Here is an 18,285-nt window from a genome sequence, read left to right as displayed (position 1 = left end):
GTGATTGAGATCATACAGAGTGAGTCTTTGTTCTATTAGAAACAGAACCAAGCAAGGAGAAAGTATTATTGTCTCCAAAATCAGTTTTAAGATTCATAATGGGTCTTGAAGATCATAGTCAAATGTCTGAGATAGGTCATTATTTAAGTTGTTCTTTTGGAGGGTATGGTTACATTTCACTTTTTCCATTACGTTTTTGTTATCTGACTTTTACAATAAGGCTGCATTTAATAATTTTAAAAAATAAAGAGCAAAATGGTATAGAGTATGATTACATTTTGGAAAAATATGTTCTGTGTTTGCGCCTTGAAAAAAAAACTTGAAAGAAATGTCCCAAAATGTTAATGTAGTTAGGTGAAGTAATAGGTCACTTATTTATTTATTTATTTTTAACATGAACAGGCACTGGGAAGTGAACCCGGGTCTCCGGCATGGCAGGCGAGAACTCTGCCACTGAGCCACTGTGCCCAACCCTTATTTTCCTTTTGATCATCTCTATTTTCTGTTTTTATAATGTACATGAATTGTTGTTTACATTATAATGTACATAATGTACATGAATTGTTTTGCAATAAAAGTTGCTATATCATGATTACTTTTCATATGACAATTAGGATATTTTTGTAAAGTTAGAATATGGAGGCAGAAAAGATTCCAGTTTGCAGTCGATTTATATAATAAATTAAGAATTGGAGACAGTGCAGGTGAACTTAGTTATATAAGGAGGAGGGAGAAAATGGGGTTAACTAGCAGGAATTCCAGGATCGATGAATTTACCTTTTTTTCTTTTTTTATGAGAAAGATTTTAGCAATTATATTCAAAAGGAAAGAGTTAAGTGGAAAGAACGTTTTGAAGATAAAGGAGAAAGGAGATAACTGAGCAAATCTATAAGGTGTTAAGAAGGGGTGGATGCCATTAAAGGACTAGTAAGGGTGTAGCTATGGATACCTTTTTGGGTGAGAGAAGTTTATCTATGTGGAAACAGGATATTATTCAGATATTCTCAGTTTTTCAGTGAATTAAGAGGCATGTTCATCTCAATGGATTGAGAAGCTCATAAGGGTGCAAGGAAAGGGTATAGGAGATTGAGGCAAGTGTGATATTATTTTAAAAACTTTTAGTTGGCCAGGTTAGTTCCCTTTCCTAGTCCTGACATTATCTATTCCCAACCTAAGGCTTATGCTTGATTTTTAGATGCAGAGGAATCACTTGGCACGCCATCTACAGGAGAATACCCAGTCGCACATGAGAATGTTGGCTCAGGCTCTTCAGAATCTAAACCTGGCTTTAAATCCCATACCTCAACATGATATGCTTCCATATGATTCTGCCTCTCCATCTCGGGTTCCCTCTGGGTGTTACCCAGAGGTCCATAATTTCCAAGAAACCATTCAGCAGTTAGAGGGTCGCCTTGTAAGACAAGACCACCAAATCCGGGAGCTCACTGCTAAAATGGAAACTCAGAGCATGTATGTAGGTGAGCTCAAACGAACTATTCGAACCCTTGAGGACAAAGTAGCTGAAATTGAAGCCCAGCAGTGCAATGGGATTTATATCTGGAAGATTGGCAACTTTGGGATGCACTTGAAATCTCAAGAAGAAGAAAAACCTGTTGTCATTCATAGCCCTGGATTCTACACTGGCAAACCTGGCTATAAACTGTGCATGCGGCTGCATCTTCAGTTACCAGCTGCTCCACGCTGTGCAAACTATATATCCCTCTTTGTCCACACAATGCAAGGCGATTATGATAGCCATCTCCCTTGGCCCTTCCAGGGTACAATACGCCTTGCAATTCTTGATCAGTCTGAAGCACCTCTAAGGCAAAACCATGAAGAGATAATGGATTCCAAACCAGAGCTGCTTGCCTTCCAGCGACCCACAATCCCACGGAACCCTAAAGGTTTTGGCTATGTGACTTTTATGCATCTGGATGCCCTAAAACAAAGAACCTTCATTAAAGATGATACTTTACTAGTACGTTGTGAGGTCTCTACCCGCTTCGATATGGGTAACCATAGGAAGGAGGGCTTTCAACCACGCAGTACCGATGCAGGGGTATAGCATCCCCTCAGTAGTCCAGAAAAACTATATGGAGAAAGCAGTGCCTTTCCTCGCCCTGCTCTCAATAATTACACATAAACAACAACAGCAAAATGGGAAAGATGTGGTATTCACCAGTGAATGTTTTTAAAGCAGTCACTCACCATTTCTTCCTGTTAGCAAATATCAAGAGACAGCTTTTTCTTTGGAATCTACATGCTCCGTGCTCTTTCAGAAATGTTATATTAGATGTGCCTTTGGTATGTTACAACTATTTTGTCAATTAGTATACCTCTTTTTTGTGCTTTTTGTGGGCTTTTGGTTCAGTGTGTTTTATTGTCAAAAAGCCCAGAGTTGGAGTACTAAAGCTCAAATGTTCCTTCTCCTAAAATAAGGATTTTCCTTAAAACTTCAGTCTTAATTTTATAGTGTTATATGTAATATAGTAAACTTGAGAATCACTACCACCTTGTGCTGGTGCCGGAGAGAAGAGTTCTCATTTTATTGGACTTCCAGTAGATTTCGAAGACTTTGAACAAGACTTTGAACCATAATCCTTGGAAAACTTAAGTTCTCATTTACCCCTTTCCTCTCCCCACCGCCAACCCCGGGTGTTATTAAGGATATTCAGGGACAAGTTAAACCCTAAATATAACTTAGTGGAAACATGTTGTCTATTGAATAATACTTATTGTTTCATTCTGCCTGCCTACATACATATTTCCTTGAGGCCATGAAATTGCATCTTCTCCAGAGCCTGTAATGCTGAGAACCATGTGGATACCAATTACTCAGTGCTGTTATATATGCCTTTTTGTCTGTTCAATTCAGGGTGAACTCTACAGCTCTGCATATGATTTCTGTTATGATAAGGAGAAGCACACAACACACAATTACCAACACAAAAATTAAGAATGACTCAACCAGTCAACCAATGTGGCATCTCATTGGTCGTGACAGAAGCTTGTGGACTGGAAATTTTCAGCTTTGAACACCCTCTGGTTTAGTTCAATTAAACAACAAAGTTGATTTCCTGAGACAGAATTTCTTTATACTTGGGAAATCATTGGGGTATTTGAGGAACCACCAAATTGAAGTCATAGTGGTTATATCATGACTTTGGTTAAGTAGGTTGCTTTAGTCCACCAACTTCTGAGAATGTTCCTGTAGAATGTATTGAAGTGGCTAAGTATTCCTTATAGAGATGATTTTTGTGCCGTTGTGTATTTAAGTGCCTGTAGATATCAGATAGCTTTCGGGGAGCTCCACAACTATTATGGACCCTAGTAAAGTATTTAAGAGAACCCACCACTGTGCTTTTACACAAGATTGTTTAAAGTTGCCTGATTGTGGGAAGACCTTATTGCCTGCCTCTTCACAGAGTCTAAATCAGAGCCCCCTGACCAGTAATCTAAATTAGCCTTAATTTCAAGAAGCCAAAAGACCTTGGTTCTAGAAAGGAGTCTGGTTTTAAGTTCTAGGTGGACTCAGCATTTATCACCTTGACCTTTTTCCTTTTACTCCAACTACCCCTCCCACATTTAGGCTTCTGCTCTGGCAGAAGTTATGTTATAGAGTGAAAGTAAAGGTCAAGCAGTGATCCTCCTCTACACCATTGCCAATACCATGGACTCCTCACTAGCTCCAGCTCATTTCCTGGCAGTTTGTGTCTCTTAGCTGCTGTGCTGTCCAACTAGGTCCTGAAAATCATTGCAGCATCACCTTCCAGGTAGGGAAACCTGCATTGCTGCTCTTCTTGTGATTGTTCATCATTGAATTAATGTCAAAAAATTCTCAGATTCCATTTCATATGTAAATGGTAGTTATTTTGTATTTGTATAGAAAAAGCTGAAGGAAATATTATTCTATTTGTTGTAATTATCCATTTATTACATGATAAGCATGTACTTTTAGCAGAGAAAAAAGTTAAATGTTGCCACCCCCCCACACAAAGACAAAGGAAATGCTATTTAAAAGCTGCCTGGCCAAATTTCTATTAAAAGCATGGCTGTGCATTAGATATTAACAGGAGTAATTTCCTGCCTTGATGATATTCTTTTTTTCTTGTGACTTAGGAGTCTTTTAATTCAAACAGTAAGTTTTTTGCCTAACAAAACTTCTCTTAGCTTTGGGTTTCTCATCTGTAACTAGACAATTTCTAAGGTCCCCTCTAACTGTAAAATTCTGTTTTAAGACGATAAGTACTATCTAGTGAAACATTAACAATACCTGTTAAAGTTTTGCCAATGGAGAGTTGCTTTAGCTTATTCTTTGCTGACACGAATTTTTGGATTTAGTATCCATTGGGTGGGTCACTTCTTAATTCAAATGACTCCCAACATTTGACATTTTTTAGTAAAGTCACGTATTTTATTCTGATCATTCATTGTATGTATGGAGTAGAATAATGGCCAACCTCTCCTTCTGAATAGAATATTTTGATAAGACTTCAACTCATTAAATAAACATTTAATAAAAGCAATGATTCTTCAAGTCTCATTTGGAAAGCTGGCTTCTTCATATATTTTTCAAAACATCCCCATTCTGAAATGGGCTAGTTTCATGCAGTTGGCCCACAAGTTCTTGGGCCATGTATTTAGATTTTTTTTTTTTTTTTGGCATGGGCAGGCTTAGGGAATCTGAACCACCGTTGTACCACCCTATTTAGATTTTATTTATCACCTTTTAATATGTTCTTTTGGCGTCATTATGGGATTGCCTTTTTACTTCCTCATTTCCCAAAGTTGTTCAATCCTGTGTTGGATGAAACTTGCTGCACGTCATTCATTTTACAGTCGAGAAACAGAAGTCAGGATGTTGATTTGGTAGCTTATTACTATCCTTTGGCAGTTTTACTATGATGCAACTTTTTATTTGAGGAGGATATAGTAGAAAAAAGTGAAATAGAATGAAAGGTGGGTTTTTTACCCTTGTTAATGATAGGCTAATATACAGATGTTGTATGAATTTCTCTAACAGTTAATGTTTATGGGAAATATAAAATTATATTCTCTAGTACTGTTTTTTTTTTAATACCAGTGAAGTCCTAGATAAAATAAGCATAGTTATTTCTCTTTACAGAGAAGCAGTTCTTTATCATTCCTTTTGTTCAGTTGCTGCTCCTCTTTTCTTGGTTTACCTTAAATTCTGCTTATTTTATATAAAATGCCATTAAGTCTTTTTTGTGATGCCAGTTCCATAAAGCTAGGAACTAAGAAAGGGAGAATAATCATTTGTGTTTTTCCCTTGAAATACATTTTTGTAATTCCCAGATTCACATGATAGGTATAGTTTCACAGTTAAGAGTGTGTCTATAAAATGAAGTTGCAACTTCCACCCACCTGGTATCCAAAAGTTAGACGAAATAGCATTGGATGGATCTGCAGATTGTAGTCCTCAAATTGGATGGATCTGCAACCTTCACTTTTTTTTTTTTTTCCCATGGGCAGGCACCGAGAATCGAACCCGGGTCCTCTGGCCTGGCAGGCAAGAACTCTGCCTGCTGAGCCATAGTGGCCTGCCCTGCAATCTTCACTTTTAACCAAAGACAAACACTTGTGAGGAGATGCCTAGTTTCACGAAATTTCACCTAGTAATGATTTTTCAAAGTTTTTTATTTAAGAAAACAAATGATACACTTAGAACCACCAAAAATGGATATCTTGGTTAGCTTAACCATAGGCATATTTAAATAAAGTATCCATATAATCCTTGTAAAGCATATATTTGCTCAGTTAGTTTCTTAAACCAATTTAAAATTAAGGCAACAAGGAAAAAAATCTACAAATTCAGATAGCAAAGTTCTTAAATTCTAACTATTAAACACTAAGATACCATTTGATCAGCTGTCAAAACTGTTCTCAAAATATCAAGTAGAAAGTTTTTACAAATGTCTGCATTGCTATAGTAATGACCTAAGTTATTAAATATTTTCCTGATTTCAGGAAAATGTTTTAAAACTCCCCCTTCCCCCTCCTGAAATTTGGGATTATAACATCATGAAAAATAATTCTAAATGGGGAAGACATTTTTATGGAGTGAGAAGATTCAGTTCTCCTCTTTCTCTCACAAAGTGCTTTCACAGCAGGGCAAGGGGGATGGAGGGATGAGTTCCTCTGCCTTTGCACATTGGCATCTCTGAGTATAGGTGCAGTTCCACTCTTGGAAAGTCTCTAAGGCACAGTGGGAATGCTGCTTACGAGCCATTCCCTCTTTAAGGGAGAACCTCTTGTCATAGGGCTTCCTTGCTCTGCCAACTGACTTCATTTACTCCCAACATCCTCGCAAGCAGATGGGGTAAAAGCTAAAGTGGCAGGGGAAAAAAGGGTGTATCTACATTAATAGAAGGATGTGCAGAACATCCTTCGAGAATGTTATGTTCTCGAAGTACATAACATTCCCAAGACAATGTAGGCTCTGTGAGGACAGGGAATACTGCCCTGTTCACTACCAAATCCCCTGAATTTAGCAAAATACTTGGCACACAGTTAGCCCTCAAATATTTAATAATGAGCATTTACTAGAACAATGGTTAAAGTTGACCAATGTTGGAAGGTTGTTTGGCACGTAAGTTTTAGGGGTGGTAAGGCATTACCCCTAAAAAAGGCATTCATTTGCTTTTTTCCTTCAGCACTTTATGAGGAAGTTTGTCAAGGGTGCAAAAGAGTTTAGAGAATTATTCAGGGCACATCCACCACCCAGAATCTATAAATAATATTTTGTTACATTTGCTTCCTCACTCACTAGATGCTACTTTTAATGAGACTTATTCATCACTTCTCAGCCTTTTGGCTAAGATCAAGTGTAATGAGACTTGTTTAGATTTTTGATTTCTCTTGAAAAATCTCACTGTGAAGATGACTGAACAGCTTTAATCAAGTTGCCTTAAACTCTTTTGGGAAACTTGTGACCTTTGTGTTGCAGTTGGAATTGTAGTAAAACTTTAAGCTAGTTTTAAACATTTGTAGATCTGTTATGCTGAATTTTAATCTTATTTATTTTGCCTGGAAATGGGGTATTTTTTAATAGTGGATTTATTTGAAAGTCCTTGGTCAGTTGTGCAGAATATTCTAATGTTACATAGTTCACTCTTGATAAATTATCCAATTAATTTGTCTGTATGAGAATGTAATTTTGGACCTATTTGGCTTATATAAGGTTCCAGGATTATGTTCCCAGAGGGCTAATGATGCAGTGTAATTTAGCTTATAAACCACTGAATTAGGAACTAAAAGACTTAGATTTTACTCCTAACTGACCATGGACAAATTAGTTCTCTGAGTCTTTGTTTCCGTTTATCCACCTGTAAAGTGAAGACTGGACTTTGAAAATAGATATTATTTAATAATTACATAATGGGTCTATTTAAAAAGATGCTTTATGAATCTTTTCAAAAAGGCTTCTTATAATTCTATAAATGTGTATATAGCAAGTTGTGATGTATATATAGCAAACTTTCAAAAATTGAAGCACATCCAGTTGTCAAGAGTGTCTTTCAAAAAACTCCGCTGATGCTTTGAGCTTTCTATTGACACAGAATTTGTAAGTGATTTCCTAATCCATCTGAACTCTGAAAATACATGCTTTAGGAGGAGTGAATGCAAAGATTGGGACAGGGGTATATGAATTCACAGAGTGAAAATCAGAGATCAGTTTTAAGAGTGGGTTGTGTTAAAGGGAGGGACGGAAGGAATCCCCCAGATTCTGCAGCACTCCACCACTCTCCCTCACAGTAGCCACGCCTAAGCTGGGACGAACCCTGTCCCAGAGGCTGTTCAGTTTCCCTTGGCTTCTACCAGACAAATGCAACTGAATCACGGGGTTGGCTGAGGGAGGATGGGATAAGCAGTGTCTTTGTACTCTGTTTACTAAATAAATGTGGCCTGTTCCTTCTAAATACAAATTAGAAATGTGGATTCACATTTATTTAGCCAAGGCACTTGGAATTTCTGCTTTAGAGCACATCTTAGTTGTGATTACAAGGGTATGACCAAAAACAGTGGTCCTTGAATAGCACCTGATTGAATAGTAATTTAGAAGAAAACAAGTGCCAAACTGACATGCCTGTACTGGTCCTCTGTTGTTGATATGCTTTTATTAGCCTGTATATTGCACTGATAGCTCTACAAAAATAATTAACATGAAAAATTTATATTAAAATATAAGCAATATTATAAATGATTTTTAATAAAGTAAACTGCACTGATTTTTTGCTTTATCTTTGTTTATATTTTGGGGACTGTATAACTCACTATGAGGAGTGAGTATCATTATGAGGAGGCAGGAACAATTCCAGGCACTAGATTTCACTTGAAATAAACAATATCTTGCTCCTTTAGAAAATGATAAGTGTGGAGTCAATCTATTCCTTGGTTGTTTAGGTTGTGGTTTCTGTCCTGGGGCACAAAATTAGGCCCAAAGACAGGGAAACTTTACACAACCACTTTAGGCCCAACGAGAAAACAGGCACAGGTAGATAGAAAGCATGAAATCCTTCAGGTAAAGCATGAGTTTATTTCTGGTGAAAGACATCCTCTGTTCTCCCCATATCCAGGGCTGAGGCTGTCCCTGCCATCTTAGCTCCCTGAAAGGGTTTTTAAGTAATGGCTGCCTCAATTGTGGGACTATTGAAAATACTTTTAGTAAACTTTCTATGGGTCAACCCCTATTATTTTTGAAATAGACTCAACTTCCCTAAGTGGGATATAAAAGCTAGTAAGACATGTAAGTGCTTTATGAAAACTCACCTTAATTTTTTAAAATGTTTATTGATAACATGCAAACATTCCATACATGATGTATAATCAGTGGTTCACAATACCATCACATAGTTGTGTATTCATCACCATGGTCTTTTTTAGAACATTTGCATCACTCCAGAAGAAGAAATAGAAAAAACTCATATATACCATGCCCCTTACCCCTCCCTCTTGTTGACCACTAGTATTTCCATCTACCCAATTTATTTTAACCTTTGTTCCCCCTATTATTTATTTTTTATCCATATTTTTTACTCATCTGTCCATACCCTAGATAAATGAAGCATTAGACACAAGGTTTTTACAATCACATTGTAAAAGCTATATTGTTATACAATCTCTAGAATCAAGGCTACTGAAACACAGCTCAGCAGTTTCAGGTACTTCCCTCTAGCTACTCCAATGCACCATAAACTAAAAAGGGGTTATCTGTATAATGCGTAAGAATAACCTCAAGGATAACTCTCTCAGCCGCTGAGACTTTATTTTGTCTCATTTCTCTCTTCCCCCTTTTGATTGAGAAGGTTTTCTCAATCACTTGATGTCAGGTGCAGTCTCATCCCAGGATTTATGTCCTACGTTTGCAGGGAGATTTACACCCCTGGGAATCATGTCTCATGTAGAGGGGGAGGGCAGTGAGTTCATTTACCATGTTGGCTTAGGCCGCATCTGAGCTACAAAAGAGGTTCTCTGGAGGTAACTCTTCAGCTTACTTTTAAGTACACTTAGCCTATCCTTTGTAGGAATATGTTTCATAGGGTGAACCCCAAGATCGACGGGTCAGTCTATTGATTTGTTTGCCCCAACTGCTCGTGAGAATATTAGAAATTCTCCAAATGGGGCAGTTGAGTTTTTCCTCCTCTCTCCCCAGTCCCCCAAAAGGATACTTCTTTATTCACTGCCCAAATTACTCTGGGATATATCACATATCACACTAAGCTGCACAAACCAACAAAATCCCGTGTCCTATTCAGGATTCCATCTACTTATGGTGTTCAACCAAACTAATTTAACCATACAAGTTAAATTAGGAAATACACTACCCAAAATACAAATTTTGCACCAAATAAATATTTCCTTTTGGTCTTACGCAGAAGTTGAAGTTTTAAAATTTGGATGATATCCTTTACCCAAACTTCTCATATACCTTAGTCCTACCTAGATCAGCTTCATTTGACTCTCTACTTGATGTCTGATCACTTTTTCAGCTTTTTAAGCAGTTCCTGTAGGGGTGCTGCTGACTTTCATAGCTTCAGAGCGCTGATTCTGAGTCTCAGGTGTCACATATACACCTGAAGTTTCTGGGAATGACCAGGCTATAAACAAACAGCTCAGTATCTCAGACTTTGGAAATAACAGTTCCAACTCCTGAATATATGTGACTACTGTAAGATCGTACAATCTGACCACCCTAATTTTAATTAAAGCTCTAAAAGTGAAATATCATTACTAACCCCAGAGGGAGCCGTGTGTGTGTGTGTGTGTGTTCTATTTTGACTTAGTCTAGACACTTTCTATCCTACTTCTGGTCTGTTCTTGTTAATGTGTTAGGCCGTTGCACATTTTTTAAATTAACTTTTGTACTGGGACCAGTAGAGAGCCCAGAAGGGGCAGGATTCCTTTTTAAAGTGACAGTTGTAGCCTTGCCAGGAAATGGTGAATATTCATAATAAATTTTGCTTGGCTGGGTAGGGATTTATATATTTTAATATAAAGGTGTATCTGATCTTCATAGAATTTATATTCCTGAAAGCTAAATAATAAAACCATGCTGAAAAGTAGTTTCTAAAATCCTGAAAAATAATCCTTCTGTTCCCTACCCTCCCTCCCACTTGCAGCTCTGTCCTGATTGACGAAGATTGGTAAAGAGCACCTGTGGTATCTGTTCTCTTTCTCAATGCCAGGTTCTCTTCCCCCCTGGCTGGCATTTATCCAGAGGACTGTCTAGATGAAGTAAACAAAGCCCCACCAAAAGTACTTCAAGAGGTAATTGGCTATTCCGTTTGGAAGAATTGGAAGACTGAAGATAAGATTTGCTTCAAACCTAATTTAATATTCCTTTGGAGTCACTGTAAAAGAAGAAAAGGAAAGAAGGCAGGTTTTCTGAATCCTATTGGCCATTGAGCTGAATTTGACTTTTTCTGTGCCTTTTAGGGTCACTTTTGCTTTTTGCTCATGGCCAACAGTAAAAGTGGATGATAGAGGAAATAAAATGCACTGCCAACACAACTGAAATGAAAGGTTTGAGAAACACTTGCTTTTTTATTGCATCTGATGCATTCTGTGAGTTTTCACTTTTAAAATGAAGCCCCAGAACAAAACGAGTTGATCAAATAACTTTTTTCCTGAGTCAAGACCTGAGGGCTTAAAAGTTGCCCATAGGCTAAAGGTCCAATTACCAAACCCCTGGTAGTCAAGGGTCTTCAGTTCAGTGGGGTTAGAGCCAACTTCTGACCTCAAGTGCATCTGAAGGGGTCCCCACCCCACCCGAGCCCTGGCTGGGCCCCTGTCCATCCCACCCATGGCCCTGCCTCTCCAGGCCTGTTCCCGCAGCTCCCGCCTCCTTCCCTCAGCCTGAGGTAATGCTGTCTTGTGGAAACAAAGTCCCACCTCTGCTTCTCCAAGATGCTGGTTCTCTCCCACTCCACTACAATTCTACATTCTTCTAAAGACTTAAGCTTTAAGAAAACAAAAGCAAAATCTACAGGCTTCTCCTCATCCACCACCACTTATCTCCCTGAGGCAAGGAGGTAGGATATTACTTGAATGGGGAAGTAAGGCAAAGGGGAAGGATGTGTGGAGGTGGGGGAGACTTCCAAATAGTTCAAAAGGTCACTCCATTGAGTGTTTCCTTTTTCAAATGAGGAACTTTCAAGGAACAGATAACCTTTTCTTATCTCAGATGGAAATTGGGGTCTCTGTTAAGATCCTGATTCAAGTTAAAGGATAATTTTCAAAAAAGAGTAAAATCATGACTGCCACACAGATAAGAAATATGCACGTGCTTAAGATTTTATTTCACTCATATTGAGGGAACCAGACAGATGTTATAACTGGTTCAAAGGAGAATCCAAAGAACCGACATGTTTATAGTTCAGAAATACTGAATTGAATGTGCAAAGGGAGGTAAAACTAATTTCTTCCACAGGACTGGGGGAGGTAAATTGAACCGCTACCAGACAGGACACAATTTGCATTTCTAGAAACAAGAATTATCTTGCATTGCCAACAGTTGTCTACAGGACACTGTTGTAAAATAGTTTCGAAGAGTCAGAATCAGATAACACCGAAGGGCGCGCTGTAGACTAGACATGGTGGTTTTCTAACAATAACGCAATGCAGTGTGCAAACTATAAATAGAAGGGTCTGTGGTGCCCGTCTCAGCCTAGAAGGGGAGTACTGTGTCGGTTGGTGTGGTGAGACAGCCTTTAGGGCTTCTGCCATACGGAAGCTGGACACACTGACAGACGGAGCAAATGTGTCCGAAGAAACATGAGGCAGTAGGGGGCAGCAAAACTCTTTCCCTAAAGAATGTGACCTTCAGAAAATGCGGGCTTCAGAAACAGTTTCCTAAAATAGGATCACCTGGACCTTTAAGGCGTCCATAAATACCCCTGAGATTGTATGCAAAATGTTGCGTTTGTGCATTGTTCTGGGAAGAGAGTCCTTAATATGTATTTTTAATCTGATGAAAGCTACAAGACACTTCAGCCAAATTTTGGAAATTCCCTCTGTCCCAGCTATCATAATCACAAGGTGGTTGCCAAACCAGCTTCAAGTTAGAAACGCCTAAAGTGTTCTTAGGTGGAACCATATGAAGCTGCCATTTTTATAGGCCAATTAGTTGAATATTGGCGATTTCATGTGGTTCAACCTAAGGCTATATTCCTAGTTGCCCCGTCCCACCCCATTCTGGATGAACATCTGAGATCAATTGTTACATCCAAACTGAAGTTAAGGAAATGGACTGTTGGATTCTAGTCCCATCCCAGGCTTCAATGTTTTTAGACCTTGTATGGTCTTAGGACATCACTACCACCCAGTTCAGTAGTGCGGTTTTCAGGGTATCTGGTCTGAGGACCACCAAACTCAGAATCTCCCATCACCAGGCCCCACCACCAACTCCCTGAATTAGATTTTGGGTTTGGGTCAGAATGTTAAAATCGTGATTCTCATTCAAATATAGATGGACAGGTGTCAAAGATTTTATTCAGCTCATTCGTTTATGAGGGAACCATTAGATGGTAAAGCTGATTCCAAGAGCATATGAGAAAAATGGGTCTATATACATAATCTACCAGGAAGGACATTTTCAAAACAGAAAAGAAGGTTAGAATAAGATTGCTAGGTTACAAACAAAATTGATTAATGACCTGTGGGCTAATAAAACTGTAACCTTTGGGGTTATCTTTCCTGCCAGGCAGAAAAATACAAATTAATGTGTAACTTCAACAGTAGCTGAGCTCTAATCGAGTAACAAATACCAAAGTCAAGCACAGATACATTTTCCAGAAGTTAAATAATCCTCAGATGGACTTGTTTCACAATTCCCTAATATGACACTGAAAAGACATGCCACCCGACTTTTCGCCTTATTTCAAAAATTTGAAAAATCTTAACCAATGAAAGGGCCTCGTCTGGAATGAAGACAGCAGACCATGAAATGTGTGAACTCTGCACGTCTGGGTGAGGAAAAGGAGAGTGTGGTCGTTTTCAGAATGGAGCAGATAATTCAGAAACAGAATCAGGAAGGAGGAAACTTATAGGATTCATGTGTAACCTTGTTGGATTTATTTGAGATACCATCTACAATCACTGCCTCCTGCTTTTTTAATAAGTGATTTATCACCTTTAGAATTATTTTGCTTACAAAGTAGCCATTCCCTAATAATTTATCTTAGAAGTTCATCTTAAAAGTTGGCTAAGGTTTTAAACTTTGTTCTTTAGTTTCTAGTTTAAAATCGCAGATACTCTGTTGTTTAAGCATCACAAATGTCCTCTGATTTTTATGGGAAGCAATTGTCTATGTGGAGATTAAACTATGACCATCAAGATGCATGAACTTAATTAGAAAAACCATGTATCTCAACCCGAACTCAGCATTTTTTCATAGCTGTTCTTGCCTTTAGGATAATTGAGGAACTGATTTCTCTGTGAACAAGCACAGAATTGTTCAGCAATTCCTTCATTTCATTCTAGCTTCCTTCTATTGATTTCAAGTAAAACTAAATTTTAGTATTTTTTTTGTAAAACAGTCTGTACAGTTGTCATCTCTAAGCGGGATAAGAGGTAATATTTCTTTTCATCTGTGTACTTTTCTGTATTCCACACGCCTCTTTTTCTTTTTACTAACGTCTTTTTTTATTAAATTTAAAAGAACTCACTTCACTGATTCAATTGATCATTTTAAAGTTATTGATAATAACAGCATCTGTATTTATCAGTTTACAATATTTTGAAAAAAGATTCAAATATTTTAAAACAAACTTACTGAGATAATATTTTAAGATCATAAAATTCACCAATTTCACCTTTACTAAATGCTGAATAAGCATTACACATTGTTATTATAATTACTTGCTACAGAATCATCCTTGGGAGTCCTGGATACTTAGAAGACACACAAGGTCCTTGGACTCCCCTACATCTTCCTAGCTGCTGACCATCACAGCATTTTATGGCCAAAACTGAGGGCTCTTTCACCTGCCCAGGTGGTAAGAAGCATGGCAGTTGCTAACCATATTCCATGACAGAAAGCACCCCCCTGGTAGCTCAAGGTGTGGGGAAAGGAAACACTTGCCTCCTCTTTTGATGCTGCAGGCCCAGACTGCACACTGCAGGGAGTGCTTTATTTCCTGGCTTACTCCACATTCTACCCTCCCACCTGACCATGGGTCCGACTGTCCCCCACTCCCTCCAGCCCCTTCTTCAAGAGCTTGTTCTCTGTTCTCCCCTCCAGAAACCTTTGCATTTTGGGGGAAGACCAGGGTTAGAGGTGGCTTGGTAAGGGTGATCTTTTTTCTGCTCCACTCCTACCCACAGTTTGGAGTTTTAAGAGTCTCTCCATTTCCCTAAGCTCTTGAGCCCCCTCTTCAACTTCAGTGGAAGGATTTAATAAGTTAAACTGAAATCATGTGAGTCAACCCCTCCTTAGCAGAAGATGATTGGATCAGGGGCAGATACCTGATTCTCGAACAAGCCCAATCATGTTCTTGAGAATTTGAACTGAGAATTTTTTAAAAGTCTGGTTGTGGTATTCATGAACTGGATGGTCTCTTAGATTCAGGTTGGGGTAGCCTTTTGTGGATCATGTGTACCAAAGAGCCTTGGAGAAAGGCTAACAGCAGAGACAAGCAGAAGAGCAGAACTTTTACGCAGAATTATGTGTATGTGTGTGTGAGAAAGAGAGACAGACAGACGCACAGAATCCTTGTGTGTCTTGAAGGATTTCCTTCTTGAAGGATTTGGTTCTTGAAGGATTTCCAGTCCAGAGTTTCAAATGTCGCTGCAGAATGTCCTACCCCTAGTTTATCATACCCCTGTCCCCTAAGGGACTCTCTCCAACTGATTCAAGCAAGCTACTCCAGGCAGAACGGTGCTTAGAAGGAAGAGCAGTGATTAAAAACTCTTTGACAAGAGATCAAATAAACTAGGTTTGAATCCTGTCTCTACCATTTTCTAGCTGTCTGACCTTGGGCAAATTGCTCTCTGAGCTTTAATTTCTCTATATCTAGTAAAATAGGGATTGCAAACAACCTCATAAATTTCTGAAAGGATTATGCAAAACAATGAATATGAAATACTTAGGGTGGTACCTGGCATAAAAGTGATGATCAGGAAATAATAATTTTTGTATCATAATTTATATCTTCCTTTTGAATTGACCATTTTGTCTTTGTGAAATTTGCATTATATTTGTTTAGGCAATACCAAATTTCTTTTGCTAATGTTTACATGATGTATCTTTTTTTCCATCCTTTTCAACCATTCTGTGTCCTAATATTTGTAAAGATGGACAAAATATATTTGTAAAGAACATATTTTTAAAATCTAGTCTGACCATCTTTGTCTTTTAATTGGTGTGTTTAGGCCATTTACATTAAATATAGTTACTATATGGTTGTGTTTAAGTCTACCATCTTGTTATTGTGCATAACTCTTACTCCTAGAGTATAGGTACCTCTGAGACTGTGATTAAAAGTCCAAGGAGTTTGTCAAATCCCCTCCACCTGAGTGGGATTTGAAACGCTGTCTCGTTAGCATTGTGCAGCAGCTGAAATCTGTTCAGCTCTTTAACTTCCCAGCTGTTGTTTTCTGCTGGGTTTCTTGAAGTTCTCACTATGTATGCATAGCTTAGGAGTCAGCCAACTACTTGAAGAGAGCTTACATGTAGACTTTGGGGCTCATTCAGCCATCTCCATCATTTTCCCTTCAAGTTCCAACTACTCTGGCAGCCCTAAACTCTGATCTCAGCCAAGTAAGACTGCTGCTTTCTATTATCACCAACTCCCTCACACCATAAACAGTGATTTAGAAAATGCACTAAGGGAAAAACAGAATAAATGAATGTGGAGCTTGTCTCATATGTGTCCCATCTCTCAAGAATCATAGACTCACGTCCTACTGCAGCAGTTGCTCTCCAATGCCTTCAAACAGTTGTTTTATGTATTTTGTCCAACTTTTTAATTATTGTGATAGGAAGATTAATCTGATACAAGTCATTCTCCTGTGGCCAGAACCAGAAGCCTTTGTGCTATTACCATTTATTGAGCCCTTCCCAAAACTGCCCTAGAGTGAGAAGCAAAAGTTTCTATTGGCAAGCAGTTGACTTGGTCCTATTTCAGTCTGCAGATAGTGGAATGATCTTATAGGTTGTCCCACAGACAAGATATTTAACTGATATCACATTGAAATGTGAGTATTTGTTAAGAGTTGTGTGATCCTGAGAATACGGAAGAGTTCAGGAGTCTCTTCCTTGGCCTCCATCAGGCCTCTCCTATGTCTGCTCTTCGCACTAGCTCCCAGCTTCTTCCTGTGGCCTTTTTATAAGGACTCCAGTAATAAGGGTTACGGCCCATCCTGTTTTGGTTGGGCCACACCCAAATAAGATCTTCCAAGGTTCTATTCACAAATAAGTCCACACCTTAACTGATAATACATCTTCAAAGGGTTCTATTTACAAATGGGTTCACACCTACAGGATTCAGATAAAGAACATGTCTTTCATCGGGGTACATAATGTAATCTGCCACCATCAGGTACTGGACCAATATAAAGACAGAAAGGGGACACAGGAATCACAGAGATGATAACTACCGTAAGCAACTAGCACCCTTAGAACTAGAGAAAGAAATGGAAGAGTTAGAGGTGAACGTTTGCCAAAGGGGCCCTGAGAGCTGCCTTCTGAGGAGGGCACGGGTCAGCTGGTGCTGGCATCTCTGAGGCAGGAATGTTGGGACTGGTTCTGGGAGTATGGAAAACTGCAAACAAAAATCAACTTTTGCTACTGGAACCAAATGTGCCTGCCAGGTGAGGGTGACAAAGGCAGGAAGCGCACAGATACCAGCATGTTTCTGCTCACTCCTGCCTTTCTTCCAGTCCCCATCTAGTGCCCCCTACTGGCAAAGCCAAAAGGGACCCTGGTGACAAAGCAGAAATGTAGTTTGCGAATCTCAGCCCTAACATCACAAATGATAGAGGAGGGCTTGAAGCTATGAGACAAGAGCTTAACAGCCAACACACCCAGGAACACTTAGAATTACATGCAGAAAGATTGAAAAGTAACAACACTCTAGCACTAAATTTTTTTTTTTTTTTTTTGCATGGGCAGACAGTGGAACTCAAACCCGGGTCTCCGGCATGGCAGGCGAGAGCTCTGCCTGCTGAGCCACCGTGGCCCACCCTAATATTTTTATGTTAAGAAGAAATCTGCATATCTCTGATGTTTAGGCACATGTGATAGTTAAGAGAATGAGCTCTATTAGTTACAGTTTTCATAACTATTTTTAAATGTTTAATTGAGTAATTAATTTAGACTCATGATTTTTATGGTGAAATCTAAGTAGAATACAAAACGTTTAAGAGGACTTCAGGTTTCCCTTATTTATAAGTTTAACTTATAAGCTTCTATAAGAATTTAGGCTCTGAGAGCAGAGACATGCTCATATCTGTTTGTTTGCTGTCAGAAAAATGGAACTGCATAAAAAATAAATAAATGCATTAAATTTATAAGTTCATTTAAAAGCATTTGGAGCACTTAGCTCAGCTTGTAAACAGGATTATTTTTTCCTGTTTCCAACCATTATTCAAATACTCCTCCAAAGTGATTGCTTAATTCTGCTACACTTATGAATAGAATGATAAAACTCATAAGCTGAACTTAAAAGCCTGAAAAAGGTTTTTGAATTTGTCTGTTAAATTGGATATAGGCTCTAAAGACAAAATTATTTGTTATTTATTGTTTATTAAACTGTCAATAAATAT

At 38.5% G+C, this 18,285-nt stretch overlaps 1 protein-coding gene across 3 annotated transcripts in view; it reads left to right on the top strand.

The window, feature by feature from the left end:
* Window positions 1–15,889, top strand: part of TRAF6 (TNF receptor associated factor 6) — a 38,916-nt gene extending 23,027 nt beyond the window's left edge. For 2 of the 3 annotated variants that reach the window (XM_077114441.1, XM_077114439.1), the window contains exons 7-8: window positions 1,196–3,773; window positions 10,641–15,889. In XM_077114441.1, coding sequence (XP_076970556.1) covers window positions 1,196–2,065 — 870 coding nt within the window. In that variant the 3' untranslated portion in view covers window positions 2,066–3,773; window positions 10,641–15,889. The other variant, XM_077114440.1, reaches the window with a different exon arrangement.
* Window positions 15,890–18,285: the final 2,396 nt, after the last annotated feature.

This window comes from Tamandua tetradactyla, chromosome 8 (assembly GCF_023851605.1).
Source record: "Tamandua tetradactyla isolate mTamTet1 chromosome 8, mTamTet1.pri, whole genome shotgun sequence".
Classification (NCBI taxonomy): domain Eukaryota; kingdom Metazoa; phylum Chordata; class Mammalia; order Pilosa; family Myrmecophagidae; genus Tamandua; species Tamandua tetradactyla.
Note: the sequence above shows the minus strand (reverse complement) of the source record. Positions and strands in the feature narration are given on the sequence as shown.